At 35.6% G+C, this 16,638-nt stretch overlaps 5 protein-coding genes across 7 annotated transcripts; 2 read left to right on the top strand and 3 right to left on the bottom strand.

The window, feature by feature from the left end:
- Positions 1 to 40: 40 nt before the first annotated feature.
- LOC105212165 (uridine-cytidine kinase-like 1) lies at positions 41 to 5,297 on the bottom strand. 3 transcript variants are annotated; one of them, XM_011183996.3, is made up of 9 exons: positions 5,137 to 5,270; positions 4,217 to 4,458; positions 1,918 to 2,237; positions 1,659 to 1,765; positions 1,419 to 1,589; positions 1,218 to 1,354; positions 976 to 1,162; positions 659 to 908; positions 41 to 555 (listed from the first exon to the last, which is right to left on the bottom strand). In XM_011183996.3, exons 2-9 carry the CDS (start codon positions 4,441 to 4,443, stop codon positions 92 to 94), a joined length of 1,863 nt encoding a protein of 620 aa, XP_011182298.1. In that variant the 5' UTR covers positions 4,444 to 4,458; positions 5,137 to 5,270; the 3' UTR covers positions 41 to 91. The 3 variants fall into 3 exon arrangements, with proteins under 3 accessions (XP_011182298.1, XP_011182300.1, XP_011182299.1); XM_011183998.3 differs by lacking the exon at positions 4,217 to 4,458 and having other exon boundaries at positions 5,137 to 5,297; XM_011183997.3 differs by lacking the exon at positions 5,137 to 5,270 and having other exon boundaries at positions 4,328 to 5,130.
- A 429-nt stretch (positions 5,298 to 5,726) lies between these two features.
- On the top strand, positions 5,727 to 11,221 carry LOC105212166 (uncharacterized). The gene is made up of 4 exons (XM_011184000.3): positions 5,727 to 6,138; positions 6,261 to 6,424; positions 6,486 to 8,642; positions 8,711 to 11,221. Exons 1-4 carry the CDS (start codon positions 6,081 to 6,083, stop codon positions 11,204 to 11,206), a joined length of 4,875 nt encoding a protein of 1,624 aa, XP_011182302.1. The 5' UTR covers positions 5,727 to 6,080; the 3' UTR covers positions 11,207 to 11,221.
- Positions 11,222 to 11,463: 242 nt separating this feature from the next.
- Positions 11,464 to 12,580, bottom strand: LOC105212168 (proteasome subunit alpha type-5). The gene is made up of 3 exons (XM_011184003.3): positions 12,421 to 12,580; positions 12,227 to 12,359; positions 11,464 to 12,157 (listed from the first exon to the last, which is right to left on the bottom strand). The coding sequence occupies exons 2-3, from the start codon at positions 12,357 to 12,359 to the stop codon at positions 11,565 to 11,567; spliced, it is 726 nt and encodes a 241-aa protein (XP_011182305.1). The 5' UTR covers positions 12,421 to 12,580; the 3' UTR covers positions 11,464 to 11,564.
- Positions 12,581 to 12,819: 239 nt separating this feature from the next.
- LOC105212167 (proteasome subunit alpha type-5) lies at positions 12,820 to 13,790 on the bottom strand. The gene is made up of 2 exons (XM_054234958.1): positions 13,584 to 13,790; positions 12,820 to 13,527 (listed from the first exon to the last, which is right to left on the bottom strand). Exons 1-2 carry the CDS (start codon positions 13,678 to 13,680, stop codon positions 13,022 to 13,024), a joined length of 603 nt encoding a protein of 200 aa, XP_054090933.1. The 5' UTR covers positions 13,681 to 13,790; the 3' UTR covers positions 12,820 to 13,021.
- Positions 13,791 to 14,117: 327 nt separating this feature from the next.
- Positions 14,118 to 14,949, top strand: LOC105212169 (V-type proton ATPase subunit F 1). The gene is made up of 4 exons (XM_011184004.3): positions 14,118 to 14,270; positions 14,332 to 14,413; positions 14,478 to 14,683; positions 14,748 to 14,949. The coding sequence occupies exons 1-4, from the start codon at positions 14,220 to 14,222 to the stop codon at positions 14,775 to 14,777; spliced, it is 369 nt and encodes a 122-aa protein (XP_011182306.1). The 5' UTR covers positions 14,118 to 14,219; the 3' UTR covers positions 14,778 to 14,949.
- Positions 14,950 to 16,638: the final 1,689 nt, after the last annotated feature.

Consider the following 16,638-nt stretch of genomic DNA (forward strand, 5'->3'; position numbering starts at 1 on the left):
ATCAAAACTAAAACTCGAATGAGTAAAAAATGCAGTTCAATTCATATCTATCTTTCTTTATTTTATTAAGTTAATTATTTAATCTAAATAGTTAAAGGTAGTCATCAGAAGGTTCAGTACCGAAATAGCGATCGCCGAAATTACCGATACCGGGTATCACGTAGAACTTATCGTTAACTTCAGGATCCAGTGCTGATGTGACAATTTTCACTTTCGGGAAAGCATACGCAATCGAGTGGACACCAATTTCAGCCATCAACAAAGAAGCCAATATTATATTCTCTTCTGGAACATCATGATCAAGCAATACGCGTAAAGCCATCATAGCTGCAGCACCTGTAGCCACAGTGGCATCCATTAGAATGACTTTGTAATCCTTTATATCTTTAGGTAATCGCAAATAGTATAACTCTGGTTCACCGGTGTTTCGGTTAGTTTGTATAAGTATTTTGCCGATACGTATATCTTTGCAAACATCACATATAGCCTGTTCCATTGTTTCGCCAGCACGCAATATAGATACGCCACATATTTTACGCGAACCCATGCGTTTTCCTAAAAATATTAATTAACGGACGTTAGTACGAAATTTACAAAGTTTTCCCAGCTTTGTGTTGTGTTGATATTGTGCACATTTCAAATTTTAAGAATGGCTTACCTTCGTAGAGTACCCCTTGGGGTGTTTCCACAGTTGTTGTTTTGAATGGGAAGAGGCTTAATGCATATTCAATAACCAGACGTATAAGACGTTTCGAATAGAATATGAATTCATCTCTCGAAGTGCCGCGACAACGTATAAAAGTGTGCAGTCCCTTAATTTGTGGTGTTGGTGGCAGTAGATGTAGCGAGTCTGGCATCGGCTGATCTTTGTAGGAATTCACTAATGTTTCACGCAACTTAAAGCCACGCTGTATGACAAGAGTGTTGTTTATTTTATTAAGCATATTGAAACATGTTTATGTATATGAAACTAACCAATTGTAACTGTGTATGTACGTGTTGCACGATGAGATGTATGGCTACTTTATTTTCACCACCGCGTGGCACAATAATGTCAGCATGAGCCATTGTTGGCGCTATATAATTGGCATAAGAAGGCTTCACCATGGTTAAATACTGTTTAAGTACACCACTGAGATCGCGCCCACGTTGCGAAATGTCTCTGTAAGTGAACGATTTTTATTTATTGCTTAAGAAACTTTTTGTAATAAGCATACCTCTTCAGACGCCGTGCTAAACGTATATCTGCATCGGTGTCTACAAATACTTTCATATCTAAGAGCTTAAGTATTTCTGGGCTGTGAAATGCTAAAATACCTTCAAAAATTATGACATTAGCGCCATACATAGTTTTCTATAAAATATAACAGGTGAGTTTAGAAGAAATTGGGGCTTACATATAAGAGATTACTACTCACAGTCTTTGATTCACGTGAATGTGTTACAAAATTATATATGGGCACTTCCACCATGCGCCCCTCTTTTAGTTTCGTTAACACCTCCACCAATAAGTCTATATCGAATGCGTCTGGATGATCGAAATTGTATTCGTTCAATAACGCCTGTTGGTGTTGTTTCTCTGTTAATATCTAAAGAAATTAAAGCAAATATATTATCAAAAAAGGAGTTCAGTGTAGGAACACTAAAATTATAATTGCCTTGTAGAAACAATCCATGGAAAGCAATGTGACCCATGGTACACTCAAACTCTCGATAATTTTTTGTGCAACTGTTGTTTTGCCGGATGCGCTGCCACCGCAAACTCCTGCGCAAGATATAAATTTCATTGTCACATTAAATTCTTATCACTTCTCTATTGATTTATAACCGATTAAACATACATTAACATCAAAGCTATTATATAGATTATAATTTATCGCTATACGAATCAACTAGCGCTCTCCGATGCGAACTCACCAATAACAAATGGTTCTACTTGCTGACCGGCACAATTGTACCATGGCGGACGTCCAGCTGTGTAAATAGTACGATTATTGGCACGTATGATGCACTCTGCCGGATTGGCCGTAGTCGATTGACTATTCACAGAAGTAGTGCGTTGGCGGCGCGCCGGTCGTGACGGAGTGGTACGTGCTGGTGACTCCAAAGAATTTGAGGACACTATACGACCGGGTACGGTGGTAGGTGAAGCGGGGCAACAATAGTCCCCATTACCAATATCTACATATAGATTTGGATCAATATAAAGTTGCTCCGTTAAGTCTGAACGATCATCACTGAAAGTGGAAAAACAGAAACATTTTTTTTAAGCGTAAATAACACTTTACTATAATAATATGCATTACTAAGTCGACATAATTTAATAAGATAGAATATACAAACATACACTTATTTGGAGTACCAACACCGTATTAAACGTTTATGACAAATTTCTACCTGATTATTTAAAGAATACAATGATAAACAATCTTCCCAATCGGTATATAGCAATCATAAAATATCATATAATAAATTTAGTTTCACTGCTTGTTTCGTAAAGCTATTTACTTTTCTTGTTTTTTGGTTCAAAAAGAAAAATCTTTTCGTTCAACATTGAAAATAGGTCACTGAAGACAACACATTCGAAATAATGTTTCTGAATAATATTAATTCATGAATAAAAATGAAAATGATTTTTTTAAATAATGCCTCTACCAAAGAAATAATAAAGCAAATATCGCTAATTCGATCAAAAGTTTTTATATCGCTATTATTATGAGCATATTCAATACATACATATGTCATCATGTGTATATTCCAATGAACAGTAATTACGGCATATAAAGACAAATTTATCTCCAACATACGCCTTGTATTCTGCCTGACATATTCAGAATTTATTTGGAAAACGCAATTGAATGTAGGACATTAACTTATGTTCCACGTGATTCCCTGTTAAGCGTGGGTAAATACTTTTTTATATCCATCGGCTCGTGTTAACGCACTTGAATAAATCTATGTATATATATGTATGTAGATTGTTATATGTATTGACACACAAAACAAATGTAAAGTGTACGTCCATATAAAAACAAAAACAAAAGCCGCGATTGCTAAATTTAGTATACATATGTATGTATAACTACTTCATATGTACATATATCTTTTATATGATCAATATTTGTGTCAAATTATGTTTTAGTTTATATGTTTTAGTTTAGTAAAATATAAATCTGATGTACAAATATATAATGCAAATCTTTCAAAGTTTAGGCATTTCTGCAAGTTGTTTATATTATAACAAATCGGTTCCATGAACATATTCACTTTAATTTTCATTAATTTATGCGATGTTCAATTTGAATTTTAATTTAGGTATGCTCTGAGCTCTGAGTTTGCTCAATTATTGTCGTTTTCAATTTAAAATTGCATGACTAGTTCAATATGCCGGCATGTATCGACGGCAACATGTGCACTGGCATCCTCTCACATGTGCTTCGGCCGTTTTTCGTTATGCGTATTTATAGAATTGTCCACAAAGGGAGATCGCTGATTGCGTTTGACCGACGAAAGCAAGACGAAAAGACAAAAACCGCATTAGTAACAAAAAATGCATGATAATATTTAAGTTATAACCTCACAAAGATATTCGTTATACATATTCGTGAGTGTGTCCATATGCATGCCAGCATACAAATATGTGTAAAAGCAAATTTTGCCAACAAGATAGTATTTTATTTGTAGGTACGATGCTAATAAAACTTTCACATTCATACAAATTGTTGCGTTCAAATAACTGCTGTGTCAATACAAATTGATACCAAAAAAATTTATACCTATTCATTTCGGCATTTCAAATATATTATCGCTTGCATTTTATTAATAAATTTGATAAAGAAGAAGCTGTCGTTTTTTCATACATATATAAATACAAAATACCAAAATATATACATAATTTGTTTTTCATCTGTTGATATCTTCAAAGGATTTATCAAAACAAAAACTAACAAATCAGCATGCATGCAAACTTACGCTAAATCTCTACAATTACACCAAAAGGGAAAAATAAATGATACTTGCTTTTTATATAAAGGTTCACAAACTTTTACCACAGAATTATATGTAAATACAAAAGTTATAAGCTAAAGTGAAAACATACATTTGTGTGAAGCTACGTATGATTCTTAAAATAATTGATGAAATAAAAGAAAAAAAAAAACAAAATACACACGAGATATGGTTTCAATTAAAATGTATGGTGAAATGTTCAAATTACATGAGACTACCAATGCCACTATCGGCGGTGCCCGAAATATGCGATGAAGTTGACGAAGAAGATGACGACGTGGATGATTTACAAATTGATGCAGTAGATATTGTTACTGACGGTAATTTTTTAACTGGCTGTTCGATCAGGGACATCTCCATGCTGCTGTCAATTTTCTTCATGATATCACTTTTGCATACTACTCCATTGTGGGTCACAGTTACTTCTCCACTCATGATGTTTGAATGAAACTAGGAGACAAAAAACAAGCGACCTCGCCACAATGTAGAATATTCACCGGTCTTACAAAATAACCTTCTGCACACACTTAAGCACAATACAGCAAAAAGCTGGAGCTAAATTTTAACTTATTTTGACGTACGCAAATCATAAGCCCATCATAAGGTATATCAATATTGTCTTTATGAACGCAAACTTATAATCAAATTCGTATATATTTTTAAGCCAATCGTTATGAATTTTTCTACACACAAATTAATTTACACGTCAAATTTTATCCAGATTAAAGCAAATCAAAAGCTAATTAATACGCCGCGTGTTGCACTCTGCGACTGCCAGACTGTCTGATTGCACAAATGTATATCTATATAGATGCAGTATCTTTGTATAGGATTTGGGTTTTCTTAACGCGAAACAGGAAACCAGATTGATATTCTTTTGTCAAGGTAGTTATGTTTTAATTGAATTTCTTTTTTCTACTTTTCATTAATAAATTTTACTGTTGTGCCGCTGAATCGTTTATTGCGCACCGAGTGTCTCTGCTTCGCATAAACAGCGACAGCAATTAATACAAAAACAACAACACAGGGATTTTAGATATAATATCCAAGTATGTGTATAGATTGTGTTCACCGATCACTTTGTTAAAATAAAATTTTTCACTTTTAAGCACAGCTACTGGTAATTACCTATCGGAGCTGGCCGAGCTGGAGGGGTAAAATTTAACTTGTTTTCCCTGTGTGGACGAAGATACCGACATTTCTTTTGCAATTCGGCACGCGGTACGATTCACACAGAATAAATAAAGAAAATGATTTTACCTACAAGTTGTAGAAATGCCAGACCTCAACAATATGTATAATTTTATTTAATTTGTATAAGTAATTATGTGCTTAAAAACTTTTAAATGTAAAACACCTACATTTCTGTTCTTCTTATTAATTATCTATAGCATAAATGTGTTAAATTTTATTTTAAAATGGAGAAAACACTTGAATGTCGAAATTTTTTGCTAATAATTTGGTTACAAACTTTGTTGAGTGATTACAGATTTTTTTATTATCCCACTTTTAAATAAACAAGAAATTAATAAAATATTTAATTTAAACATTGCGAGCACAAAAGATAAAAAACTATAGTTTGACACAATCAAAATCAATTTAAGAATATAGTCGCATTCATTTCAATAGCTACTGAATTCAGTTATTAGTGTGGAAACGAGCTGTTATGTTTATGAATCATTTTGTAACATTATCTTTTTGACAACTGAACTGTCAAGTTTGAGATATGTGGAATTGAAATTCATTAGCGGATTTTCTACTGTTGTCTGCCTGTTCAGAATTACAAAGCCGTACATAAATATATGAAATAATTATTCAATCCGAAAAATTTTTGTTATATCTAAAATCAGTGAATAATTATATATTTTTTGATAAAATGGTTATATATTCGTATTAGGCAATGTAGGTTTAAATGATGTTGTGTAGCGTTAATAACCACAAGATAGCTGATATCAAGTGCTGGGTGTAGTTTACGGAACGACGTGAGAAACGGACAAATTTTGCACAAAATTATTTTTATTTTCTCTCAAATGGAAAAGTTATTCCCAGCGTTTGTTAAATAGACCTCTAAAATGGCATATATTAACGTCGTAGAATGGACGACAGACCAGGTGACCGACTGGCTGAAAGGTAAGAATACTAATGTATCGAGTAAACGAGGGTATTGGTATTAATATTTTTGTAGTAAGAGTGCCACTCCCGTTTCGTGCATATACAATTCATTAATTTAATTTATTTATTTAAATTTGTAGGTTTAGATGAGTCAATGGAACACTACATTAGATCTTTTACAAATAATGAAGTAGGCGGTCGTCAACTACTCAATATACGCCCATACGAACTGGAGCAACTGGGAATGTACTCTATTGGTCATCAGGAAATTGTTTTGGAAGCTGTTGAAAATTTGCGTAATTTTGTAAGTATACACACATATATTTTTATATTGATAATAGTCGCCTTTACTTTGTAATTTTCAGTATTACAATTTGGATAAAGAAAACTTACAATTTATGGCATTACATGTTGCTACTGCAGCACACAGCTTGCATCGACAATTAGTTACACATAGTGATTCATCAAAAATTGAGACACAAATTCTAAGTGATATTACGAGAACCATAGGGACAATAAAACCTTTAATAGGTTGGTTGGAACGCGCACCCTTCCAAGGTCAGGTTCAGTTTACAGAAATTTGTAAAAATTTACTACGCCTCGGACTTGAAATGGCCACCATGGCACAAAGGGATCGTTTCGTCGAACGTCCTGTAGATCAAATACGTGTTACCGCGGAGAAGCTTGAACGACTTGCCAATTATATTATACAAGATATATCAGATCCTATGCTATTGCAACCAGCGTCATTAAATCTCGTCACGGTAAAGAAACGTGAAATGGATCCGGGCTTTGAGATCGAATCCAACTATCATGGTGTTCATCGGATTACTGAAATTCGGTATAATTCGCCAGCACATACTTCTGGGAAAATAGAATACGGTGACGAAATTGTGCAAATTAACTATCAGACAGTAGTAGGATGGCAGGGAAAAACTGTTTGGCACCAATTGCATGTCTCACCAACTGATGTGCTATTAACACTAAAAAAGCGCCCAAAACATACAAAAATCTATGGACAAATTTATATGCAACCGTATCGTTTGCCGAGCAAAAAACGCACTGTTGGTTCGCGTTGGGGTGAAAACTTGCCACCCGCAAGAACTAGCTTTCTAACTGTGCCTAATAATCAAGCTGCATTTGAGCTCTTGAAATCTGAAGAGAAAGCAGCCACCACCGCTTCAGACACAGAATCCAATTGCAGTGACACATCTTCACCTACAGAAACCAAAACATCAGAGAAACGTAGTCGTCTGTATTATGAGAAACCGCGTACAGTATTACAACGTCGACATACAATCAGTGGTGACCTGAAATGCAGTAATGATGCTTTTCAACATCATAAACCAAAAGCCGGTATTGTATGCGATCCGTCGTCACCGAGTTTACGTGATAAATGCAAGTCGTTCGGATTTGGTTTGGAGTTAACTTCACGACCAAAAACTTGCATAGGCATGGCTGGCAAAAATGATGGTGCGAATGAAATACAAGATGTATTTAATAAATCGAAAACCAATGCCGACGGCATAGAAAATGGTGAAAATTCCCTTGAGCGTTCAAAACCAGGAGTGAGCAAAGTTGTTCGATTTGATGCTAATATGAAATATGAAGATTATCCCGTGGATCAAAAGTATACTTGCAATGTTGAAAATACTATCTTGGAGACGTTTGAGCCAATACTTTTTGCGGATGAAGAGGATGAAGATGTGTTGGATATGCAACGTAATACTGTGCAAGACAACAAAGCATCAGCACTGTCTTTGTCAACGCCAACAACAACACCAACCACACCCAAACCGCCGGCTCCCTTACCCGACGCAGCTGCTGCAAGTCAAGTGGTTGAGGCAGTTAACGTACCAATCGTAGCTCGTCGTGGTCGTCTGGACAAAAGTCATAGCACGCCAGCCTATGACAATACAGGTGCAGAGTGTGATACACCTCCCGCCATTGAGCCACGTAAAGAATTTCTTCAGCAAACTCCTCCTGTACCACCACCCCGTCCACGCAAACAAAAAGATATGTCGCCACAACCAGTACCACCACCTCCTCCGAAACCCCTGAGTCTAATGGGTACAGCATTGCATTCTCCTGCAAACATTACAAAACATAATACAACAACTATAAATACAGAAGGAATTATCAATACTCCGTTGCAATTACCCTTACCCACCATGTCTCAAATGGTGAATTCGCCCACAAGTAATATCAGCAGCAATACAACGGTGCCGCATACTCCAACACAAGTCAACGAATTGCACACTCCAACAAAAAGCCGCACATTATCCCTGAAGAAAAAACATAGTTTAGTAAATAAAAGACGTAATGTTAACCTAAAGGTACTAGGAACAGGTGATATTCAAGGTCATTTGTACAGACGCACGAAGGATAGACGAGGTGTAACATTTTGGGCTCGCTTATATTTTGTAATGCTCAATACTATTCTCTACGGTTTCCGATCGAAGGAAGCAACAAAAGCAAGTTGTGTTATATTTCTGCCTGGATTTACAGTATCATTAGCTAAGGTAAATATACATACGTTATATAACTTTAATGAATATGAATTACTTAGTGTGCGCTTTTATACCCGCAGGAAGTGCATTCGAAGCCGCATGCCTTTAAAGTATATCACGCAGCAAAAACGTTCTATTTTGCGGTTGAGTCACAAGATGCACTGAATCAGTGGGTAGAATTACTCAAACAAGCAACATTGCACACACAACCGTCGAATGCTCACAATATGCGCCAGCTCTCATCGGGCAACGCAGCAGATGACATCAACACGAAAGATCTATTTTCTGAAACGGATAGTTCCGGCGAAGAAACTGAATCATTAGTATCTAGCAATTTATGCACGCCCTCGCCGCAATCATCAGGGAAGGATATCATTACTAATTTAGCAGCCAATACATCTACACCCAACACCTCCCAGCCGAAACAGGAACGTAGTTATTTAGGATCATTGCGAAAACTAACAAAGAACACATTACAATTCAAAAGCAGCACATCGTCGAGTGAGAAGAAACATTCGAGTGACATTCCAGTGCCTACAGATCAGTATCGGAGTTATCGAAAAGTTCCCGGCGGCAGTTTCGGCCTACAAATTGGTACCAATACTCCTGGCTACCATCACGATCTGTCATTTCAACTGCAGCAAAGTAACAATCATCCCACATATAGCATGAACACATCGCAGCCACAAATGGTACCGTTAACGTCGGCACCACCCCCACCACAACCACAACCACAACAAATACCAGAAGATTCGGTGCGAAAACTCTCACTCTCTTCAAGTCGCATTTCAATCGCCAGCAACGGCACAGATTTTTCACTCAATTCTTCGGTGATGTCGACATCATGTTTAGGACCACCGTCATCACCAGCGCCGGTGCCTGAGCGAAATGTATCATATCATGCAAACCATCAATCGCCTGGCGCTCTCAGTAATTCCACATCCAATTCAAGCATATCATCGAGATCAATGCGCAAAATACCGTACAACTTCATACATGCGTCCAATCCAAATTTGGTTGAATTCGATTTCCAAACTTCAAAAACACTGGACTATTCATTGCCCAAAATCAGCTCGGCCAATTCTTGGGATGCACCTCATAACATACATACAACCTTTATCACATTGAAAGATCTAATGTTGCGTAAGCAGGAGGAGGAGGCTCAGGAGATGTACAACAATCGTGTGTTGCTAGGTGTCGAAAAGAAAGATATCCTACAGAATAGAGCTTGTGGAAGTGTCAGTGGTGGAGATTGTAAAGACAGCTGTGCGGGAAGTATAAGTAGTAAACTGTCTAAAACTCAGAATCGCAGTTTGCCGAAGACACCTGATTACGAAATAAGTTTTAAACCGACCGATGAAGATATACGACGCACTCGCACCAAGGAGGGCTTGAAACTACGTGACTTTGGTTACGAGCTAATATCCGGCGATGAACCGATTAGCAGTGGTGGTGGTGGTGGTATTGGTATATTAACAGCGTCACGACAAAATTCCAATATGTCTACGACAAGCGGCAATGCCGATCACCACTCGGAGAGTAGCAGTATAATAAGCAGCAAGTCTCGTTCTTTTGCACTGCTTCCGCACAAAAGTAAAAAACACTCAAGTAATAGTTGCTCATCTACTTCGTCAATCGCGGAGTTGAGCAGTGCTGGTGAAAAACGTTCGGGAAGTATTAAAAAGAAAAGCAAAAGCGAGCGTATTTTTCAACAATTTCACAAGCATTCGTCAAACAATAATAGTGGTAACTCGGCAATGACTATGACATTGCCACTTAACAAGCATAAAAATAGTCAACGCGACGTGGAATTATCCAATGTAGTTTCTGGTACGGGCATTAAGAAGAGCCATACCTACAATCATGATTTGAAAGAAAAAGCTGGTGCTAAATATGATGCCCATCGGAAGAATTCCGTACCGATATTAACAAAACTGAGTACCACTTTCGGAGTGGGAGGTAGCAATAGCGGAAGCCATGCTTCAGGTTCACTGAATAGTAGCGTACTGACAGCCAGCGGCGGTAAGGGTGGCAAAGAGAAACGTCTGTTGGGCTCGCCATTGCTACACCGCACCGTCTTTGGTACGCAACATCATCATCGTCATCAACAACATAATATGAGCGGCATTTCAGTGCCGACTACACCAACCTGCGCTGGTCGCGAATATGATCGGGAAATTTTCTCACAAATTATATTTCCGAAAGTGAATACATCCCATCATCATCATCATCAACATCAAGCCAATCACTTCCAAGGTGATCGCATGGGTAGCATTAACACACGACACACTCATTTGACTACCTCACAAACCAACGAAGTAATTACAGCCCCAGAAGATATCGCCCCACCACCGCCGCATGAATCCCGTGATGGTAATGGCAATGGTAATAGAAGTCTGAAAGAGTTAAACTCCACTGCTTCAAACGCAGCGACAATTAACTCACCAGAATATCCGCATATGGAGTGTCCGCCGGTATTCGAACCCGAAATATACTCATTAACCGATCCGCTTGCTAGCCAAACCTTGCTACTACGTCGAAAAGACAGCGGTAACAAAGGTGTTGATAAGCAGTAATAACAATATCAATCACATATGCTTATATGAATAGGAAGAAATATCCTATGTAAAGTATCCCAAAATGTAACTACAGTATAGTTACAAACGTCAAATAATAGTGTCTTCCCTTAGTTAGTTTTATGTTTTTTAACTTTAAGTTCGACAGTCGTGTAAATTAATATTTTTCAACGTAGTCTTAGTCAAATAAAATATATATATATATATATATATATAATAATATTTTACGTATATCATATATCGATAAAGTATCCAAATGATTTTTTTAAATTTATTATTTTATTTTTTAAATACAAAGTACCATAAGCAAAACAAATTTAATCTGTATCCATAAACTGTCGCTTTCTAAGAGAACACCCTACAATGCGTTTATCTCGCGCTCTACTTCCTCTTTAGAGAACATAGAAAACTCTTCGTTCGGTTTCATTACCAATACTTCCACATTCTTTGATTCCAGTTTTTCTTCCATTACTTGCTTGAGTATAGACATTGCCAGCTTCGTCGCCTCTTGCAAGCTCATATCTTTGTGATATTCATCTTTTAAGGTTTGTTGAGCTCCCTCACTGCCAGAGCCTATAGCTTTGGCGCCATAACGCACATATGTCCCCGATGGATCCATATGCCAAAGTTGTGGGACGCCTTCATTAATTCCGGCAAATAACATCGCAACACCAAATGGTCGACTCATTGCCGAACCTCCATCACTACTATCCCCGAACTGTATAGCCATTGCAGATACTGCTTGCGCGCAGGACTCAATTGGCATGGGTTCATTGTAGATGAACCAATAATTTTGGCATTCAACACGCGCACGATCAATTAATGTGCGCGCATCAGCTGTGAGTCCAGATGTAACACATCCAATGTGTCGGTCTACTTGTACAATTTTTTCCACACTACTAGACACCATTAGTTCAGATGTGCTACGTTTTTCTGCAGCAAGTACCACACCTAATATAAACAATATATATATTATATATATAATATCCGTTAATCAATTTAATTGATATTTGCACTTACCACTACTGGTACAAATACCAATGGCAGTGGATCCTAATTTAATGGCTTCTATAGCATATTCAACTTGGAATAGGCGCCCCTCTGGAGAGAAGGTGTTGACACCACGATCATATTCAGCTCGTGTTAAAAACATCTAAAATATCAAATAATATATTATTATCGCTAATGCGAATTCGCTTTGTTTTCTATCTTACATTTTAGTTGAAATTTGATGTAAATCCAGAAAAACGAATTAATAATAAGGGAACTAGCGGCTAGGAAAATGACCAAACACTTTTGCCGTCTACAATGCTGTCACAATAAATGTCAAAAATCAACGCTACCAACAGTTTTCATGCGTTGCCAACGTTTAGACATAATAAGTGTATTCACAAGCAAGATTGATAGTGTTAAAGTGTTTTTTTTTTAATAATTTTTGTCCTATAATAGTTTTATAATAAAAAATGTATATATAAATATGCATATAAATACACATAAAAATATATATATATATATATATTCATATAATAATATTTTGCCAACTTTGGTTTATAAAATTAGCAAAAGGCATTGCATTGAAAAACATGTGAAAACAAAAAAATTTAAATACTAAATTTAGATATTAAAATACAAATTTTATTTATAAGTTTTATAAACACATTTTATGTACAGTACAATCACATAGTTTGTTTACTCTTACACAATGTCTAGGTTCTTAAGTAATAAATTTCGAATATAGCAAAGGACATTCGACGTTGCTTCCATCATTACTTTCAACAGGTTACGGTTTCAAAATAAGTACATATGAATCCATACCTATATTTGCAAAATAAATACATCTGAATCCATACCTATAATTTTTTTCGCCAAAGATATAGCAATATATAAATTTATCTGTTTGCTATTCACTTCTGTACATAAAGTTTCAAGTTGTGTTTCGTCTATGTTACCAATAGATTTTATGCCGTAAGACATGTATGTACCCGAAGAATCCATGTGCCAAAGTTGTGGCTTATCATTGCATAATCCGGCAAATAGCATCTCCACTGCATAAGGACGTCCCAACGAAGAATCTTTAACATTGCCAAACTCTGATGCCTTCGCTGATACTGTTTGTACACATGATTGTACCGGCATTTTCTCATTGTAGTTAAACCGATGATTCTGGCATTGTACTCGAGCTTGATCTATAAGCACACGACCATCCGCAATACGACCAGACAAAACACATCCTATATGGTCATCTATCATATAAATTGTATCCATATTTTCTGTTATCATTAATTTTGATTTTCTGGATTTCATTGAGACAAGAGCCACTCCTTTATAAAACAATATATATTTTGAATTCATTCTTTTGTATTTTCTAAGAGCTTACCTTCGCTAGTGCATATTCCTATTGAGGGTGGTCCAAATTTAGAGTTATTTCCTGTAACCTCATACATCTTATCAAAATATTCATACTTATTATCCATTTTAACTTTAACACTTGTTAATATATTATTAATTGTAACTAATTTTTAATGCTCACAAAATAAGATATTGTTATGAATAACGATAGATAAGAGAGCATGATAATAAAGCAATAATAAAACACATTATAATGTTGCCGTATATTTTTTAGATTTTTGTTCCGAAATTATATCAGAATTATTGCAATTTCTTGAATTAGTTCGAAAGTTTTTTATTAAATAATTGAAATTAAATCAATATATTTCGTGAATAATATAAATCTCTTTATATTTACAAATTAAATGTATAATATGCAATGAATGAGGAAAGGAATATAGTTTTTTAAATGAAAAGCTGAGCAATATATTTGACGGCGAATTTAATAATTCTAACAGCGAAGTTTTTTTTGGTAGATAATTTGTCATTTGGCGTATGTCAGCGAATTTAATAATTCTAACAGCGAAGTTTTTTTTGGTAGATAATTTGTCATTTGACGTATGTCAGCTGACCATTTGCGAACTCTACCTATGCGAACGTAGTTTATTGATCAAAAAGTGAAAAAATGGCTTTGCATTCAGCTAGAGGAAAACTTATATCCGTTATTGGTGATGAAGTGAGTATAGACAATCATTTTGGAAATATAAATATTCTAAACAACCCATATTTCATTGTAGGACACTTGCGTTGGTTTTCTTCTGGGTGGAGTTGGTGAAATCAACAAGAACCGTCACCCTAATTTCATGGTCGTCGACAAGAGTAAGTTAAAACTTTAAAACAGTTTTATATATAAAACTATATTATTTAATAATGACTTGAACAGATACGCCAGTGAGTGAGGTGGAAGATTGCTTTAGACGTTTTGTGAAGCGCGATGATATCGATATTATATTGATTAACCAAAATTGCGCTGAACTCATACGTCACGTGATTGATGCACACACATCACCAGTACCCGCTGTGCTGGAAATCCCTTCAAAGGATCATCCATACGATGCTAGTAAAGATTCCATTCTTAGACGTGCCAGAGTGAGTTTATATCAAACATTGGTCACCTACTTCCATTCATTATTAACGTATTTTCCTTTTATAGGGCATGTTCAATCCGGAAGATCTGGTTTAAATAATAGAGAAAAATTAAATTTATTAAAAAAAAAAAACGTTTCATTCACAACCCCAGTATTCCAAACTATTTTGTTGTCATTGAATATGTAGTAAGTTCTTTTGAGTGTAAATAATTGCAATAAAACATGTTAGCCAACTAATGGTTCTAAGCCTTTTTTGGTCATAATCTATATTAAGTTGCACTTTCTGTCGATAGAAATAATAAGTGAGCATATCCGCTACCCCACGTTTCCACTCATTCTTTGAGTCTAGCAAGCCATCAACATGACTTCCGGAAATTTTGAAATACCACCACAGCATTTAGCTCCATAAACGCCCAGATAGCCGATGGTTTAAAAAAAAACCTGCGAAAAGGCGGAAACATTTAATGACGCTGTAGAAGAATTCTCACTCTCACCAAGGCTGATGAAATAGATGATTTTTTCGATGTGAAAATTTAAAATTATGTTTACCAATGGAGTTCCTTCCCACTTTAGGAAAACTTCCATGTTTTAAAACTAAACTCTTATCACCAGAGGAAATTTTCATTTATTCATATGCAGTTGACAGTACGATACTGATTTTGAGTGCTGGAATAGTGTGTTTTAAAATGTTAACAATTATATTTCTCTCCTGTACTAAATTAACGACGGTTCTTTTCTTAAACTTGATGAACGATTACAGATCGGATCTCATTAGCATTGTCGATGACGAAAAATTTCGGCCGTTAAAAATACCGAAATACTGTGTGTTACACACGACCGCGATTACGATCAGTGTCATGTAAAGCTAAAAAACTAACGTCTATTATAGAACATTTACGCAGTAAGAACTAGAACTGTAAACTCCGCGCCAAGCAGTTTTTGCTTAGTTGTTTTTGTCAAAATCATCCATGCAGACGCTTGCTTAAAGAGCAACCGTATTCAGGAAAATCAAGGAACATAATTCAAATTATTGAATTTAAATGCAGAATACAGAAACTTTTTGGAAGGATATCGAGTTTCATTGCTGAAAGATTTGGCGTTTTTGTACTAAATGATTTTCTGCTGGGTTCCTCCATATAGGTTTCGATTACGGTCAAGGTTGATTTGCATTTCTAATCGGAGGCTGCTTTATTTTTATTTTTTGGTTTGAAATAAAAAAAAAAATTCGAATGGCTTTCTATAGGATAGTCAAAGACCTGTACAACAAAGGCTTGAATACATTTGGGTAATACACAATAGACAATATTTATATTTAAATATGAATGGGCATACATAAATAGGCAAGCATAAAATAACCAATTTTCATATGAAGGTCGTTGACCAAAACAAACTGCAGTATATATACTCGTATAGTTTTTAACTACTAAACTTGCACTGGGGAACCTAAATATGTTTGTAAATATATGCATAATAAATCTTATGTGTGTTAGTGTTGGCGATGCCTCACGATCAAAATGAAAAGTGAATGAAGACGTCTCTTTAAGCGGGTTAGTGTTGCAAGGCGTTATTTTCGTATTATTTTTGAATTTATTTACTTCGTCGGTGTAAAGCCATCTGCAATGAAAGACAGATCATAAAATTTACACACATACTACCTATGCATGTATATTGTTGTAAGTTTTAATTAAGTTAAATATATGTAATGCCAAATGTTTTCAAGGACTGTCAATGAAGCATATAAATATGTATGTATATAGATTTGTGCGTGCATTGGTATTGCTGGTTATACATCTTATGGGTTTGATGAAGATTATTCTACGATTTGGTTGGCGTGGCTTGAAGATCGCTCAGACAAATGGAGCCTATCACAATTTATTAAATTATTTTAAATAAAAATTTAAGTATTTTTAATTGTTTTCACTTCAATGGAATGGTTTAACATATGTATATACATAT

This window comes from Zeugodacus cucurbitae, chromosome 6 (genome assembly GCF_028554725.1).
Source record: "Zeugodacus cucurbitae isolate PBARC_wt_2022May chromosome 6, idZeuCucr1.2, whole genome shotgun sequence".
Taxonomy (NCBI): Eukaryota; Metazoa; Arthropoda; class Insecta; order Diptera; family Tephritidae; genus Zeugodacus; species Zeugodacus cucurbitae.

Bases quoted from the DNA above. Each gene is read 5' to 3' on its own strand.
- LOC105212165 (XM_011183996.3), bottom strand. From the start codon at position 4,443: ATGAGTGGAGAAGTAACTGTGACCCACAATGGAGTAGTATGCAAAAGT. The intron at 1,766-1,917 runs GTGAGTTCGCAT...TATCTTGCGCAG, and splicing joins AGTAGAACCATTTGTTATTG to GAGTTTGCGGTGGCAGCGCA. The intron at 909-975 runs GTTAGTTTCATA...CTTGTCATACAG, and splicing joins TACATACACAGTTACAATTG to CGTGGCTTTAAGTTGCGTGA.
- LOC105212166 (XM_011184000.3), top strand. From the start codon at position 6,081: ATGGCATATATTAACGTCGTAGAATGGACGACAGACCAGGTGACCGAC. The intron at 6,139-6,260 runs GTAAGAATACTA...TTAAATTTGTAG, and splicing joins GGTGACCGACTGGCTGAAAG to GTTTAGATGAGTCAATGGAA. The intron at 6,425-6,485 runs GTAAGTATACAC...TGTAATTTTCAG, and splicing joins TTGAAAATTTGCGTAATTTT to TATTACAATTTGGATAAAGA.
- LOC105212168 (XM_011184003.3), bottom strand. From the start codon at position 12,359: ATGTTTTTAACACGAGCTGAATATGATCGTGGTGTCAACACCTTCTCT. The intron at 12,158-12,226 runs GTAAGTGCAAAT...TGTTTATATTAG, and splicing joins TGGTATTTGTACCAGTAGTG to GTGTGGTACTTGCTGCAGAA.
- LOC105212167 (XM_054234958.1), bottom strand. From the start codon at position 13,680: ATGGATAATAAGTATGAATATTTTGATAAGATGTATGAGGTTACAGGA. The intron at 13,528-13,583 runs GTAAGCTCTTAG...TGTTTTATAAAG, and splicing joins AGGAATATGCACTAGCGAAG to GAGTGGCTCTTGTCTCAATG.
- LOC105212169 (XM_011184004.3), top strand. From the start codon at position 14,220: ATGGCTTTGCATTCAGCTAGAGGAAAACTTATATCCGTTATTGGTGAT. The intron at 14,414-14,477 runs GTAAGTTAAAAC...TGACTTGAACAG, and splicing joins TTTCATGGTCGTCGACAAGA to ATACGCCAGTGAGTGAGGTG. The intron at 14,684-14,747 runs GTGAGTTTATAT...TTCCTTTTATAG, and splicing joins CCATTCTTAGACGTGCCAGA to GGCATGTTCAATCCGGAAGA.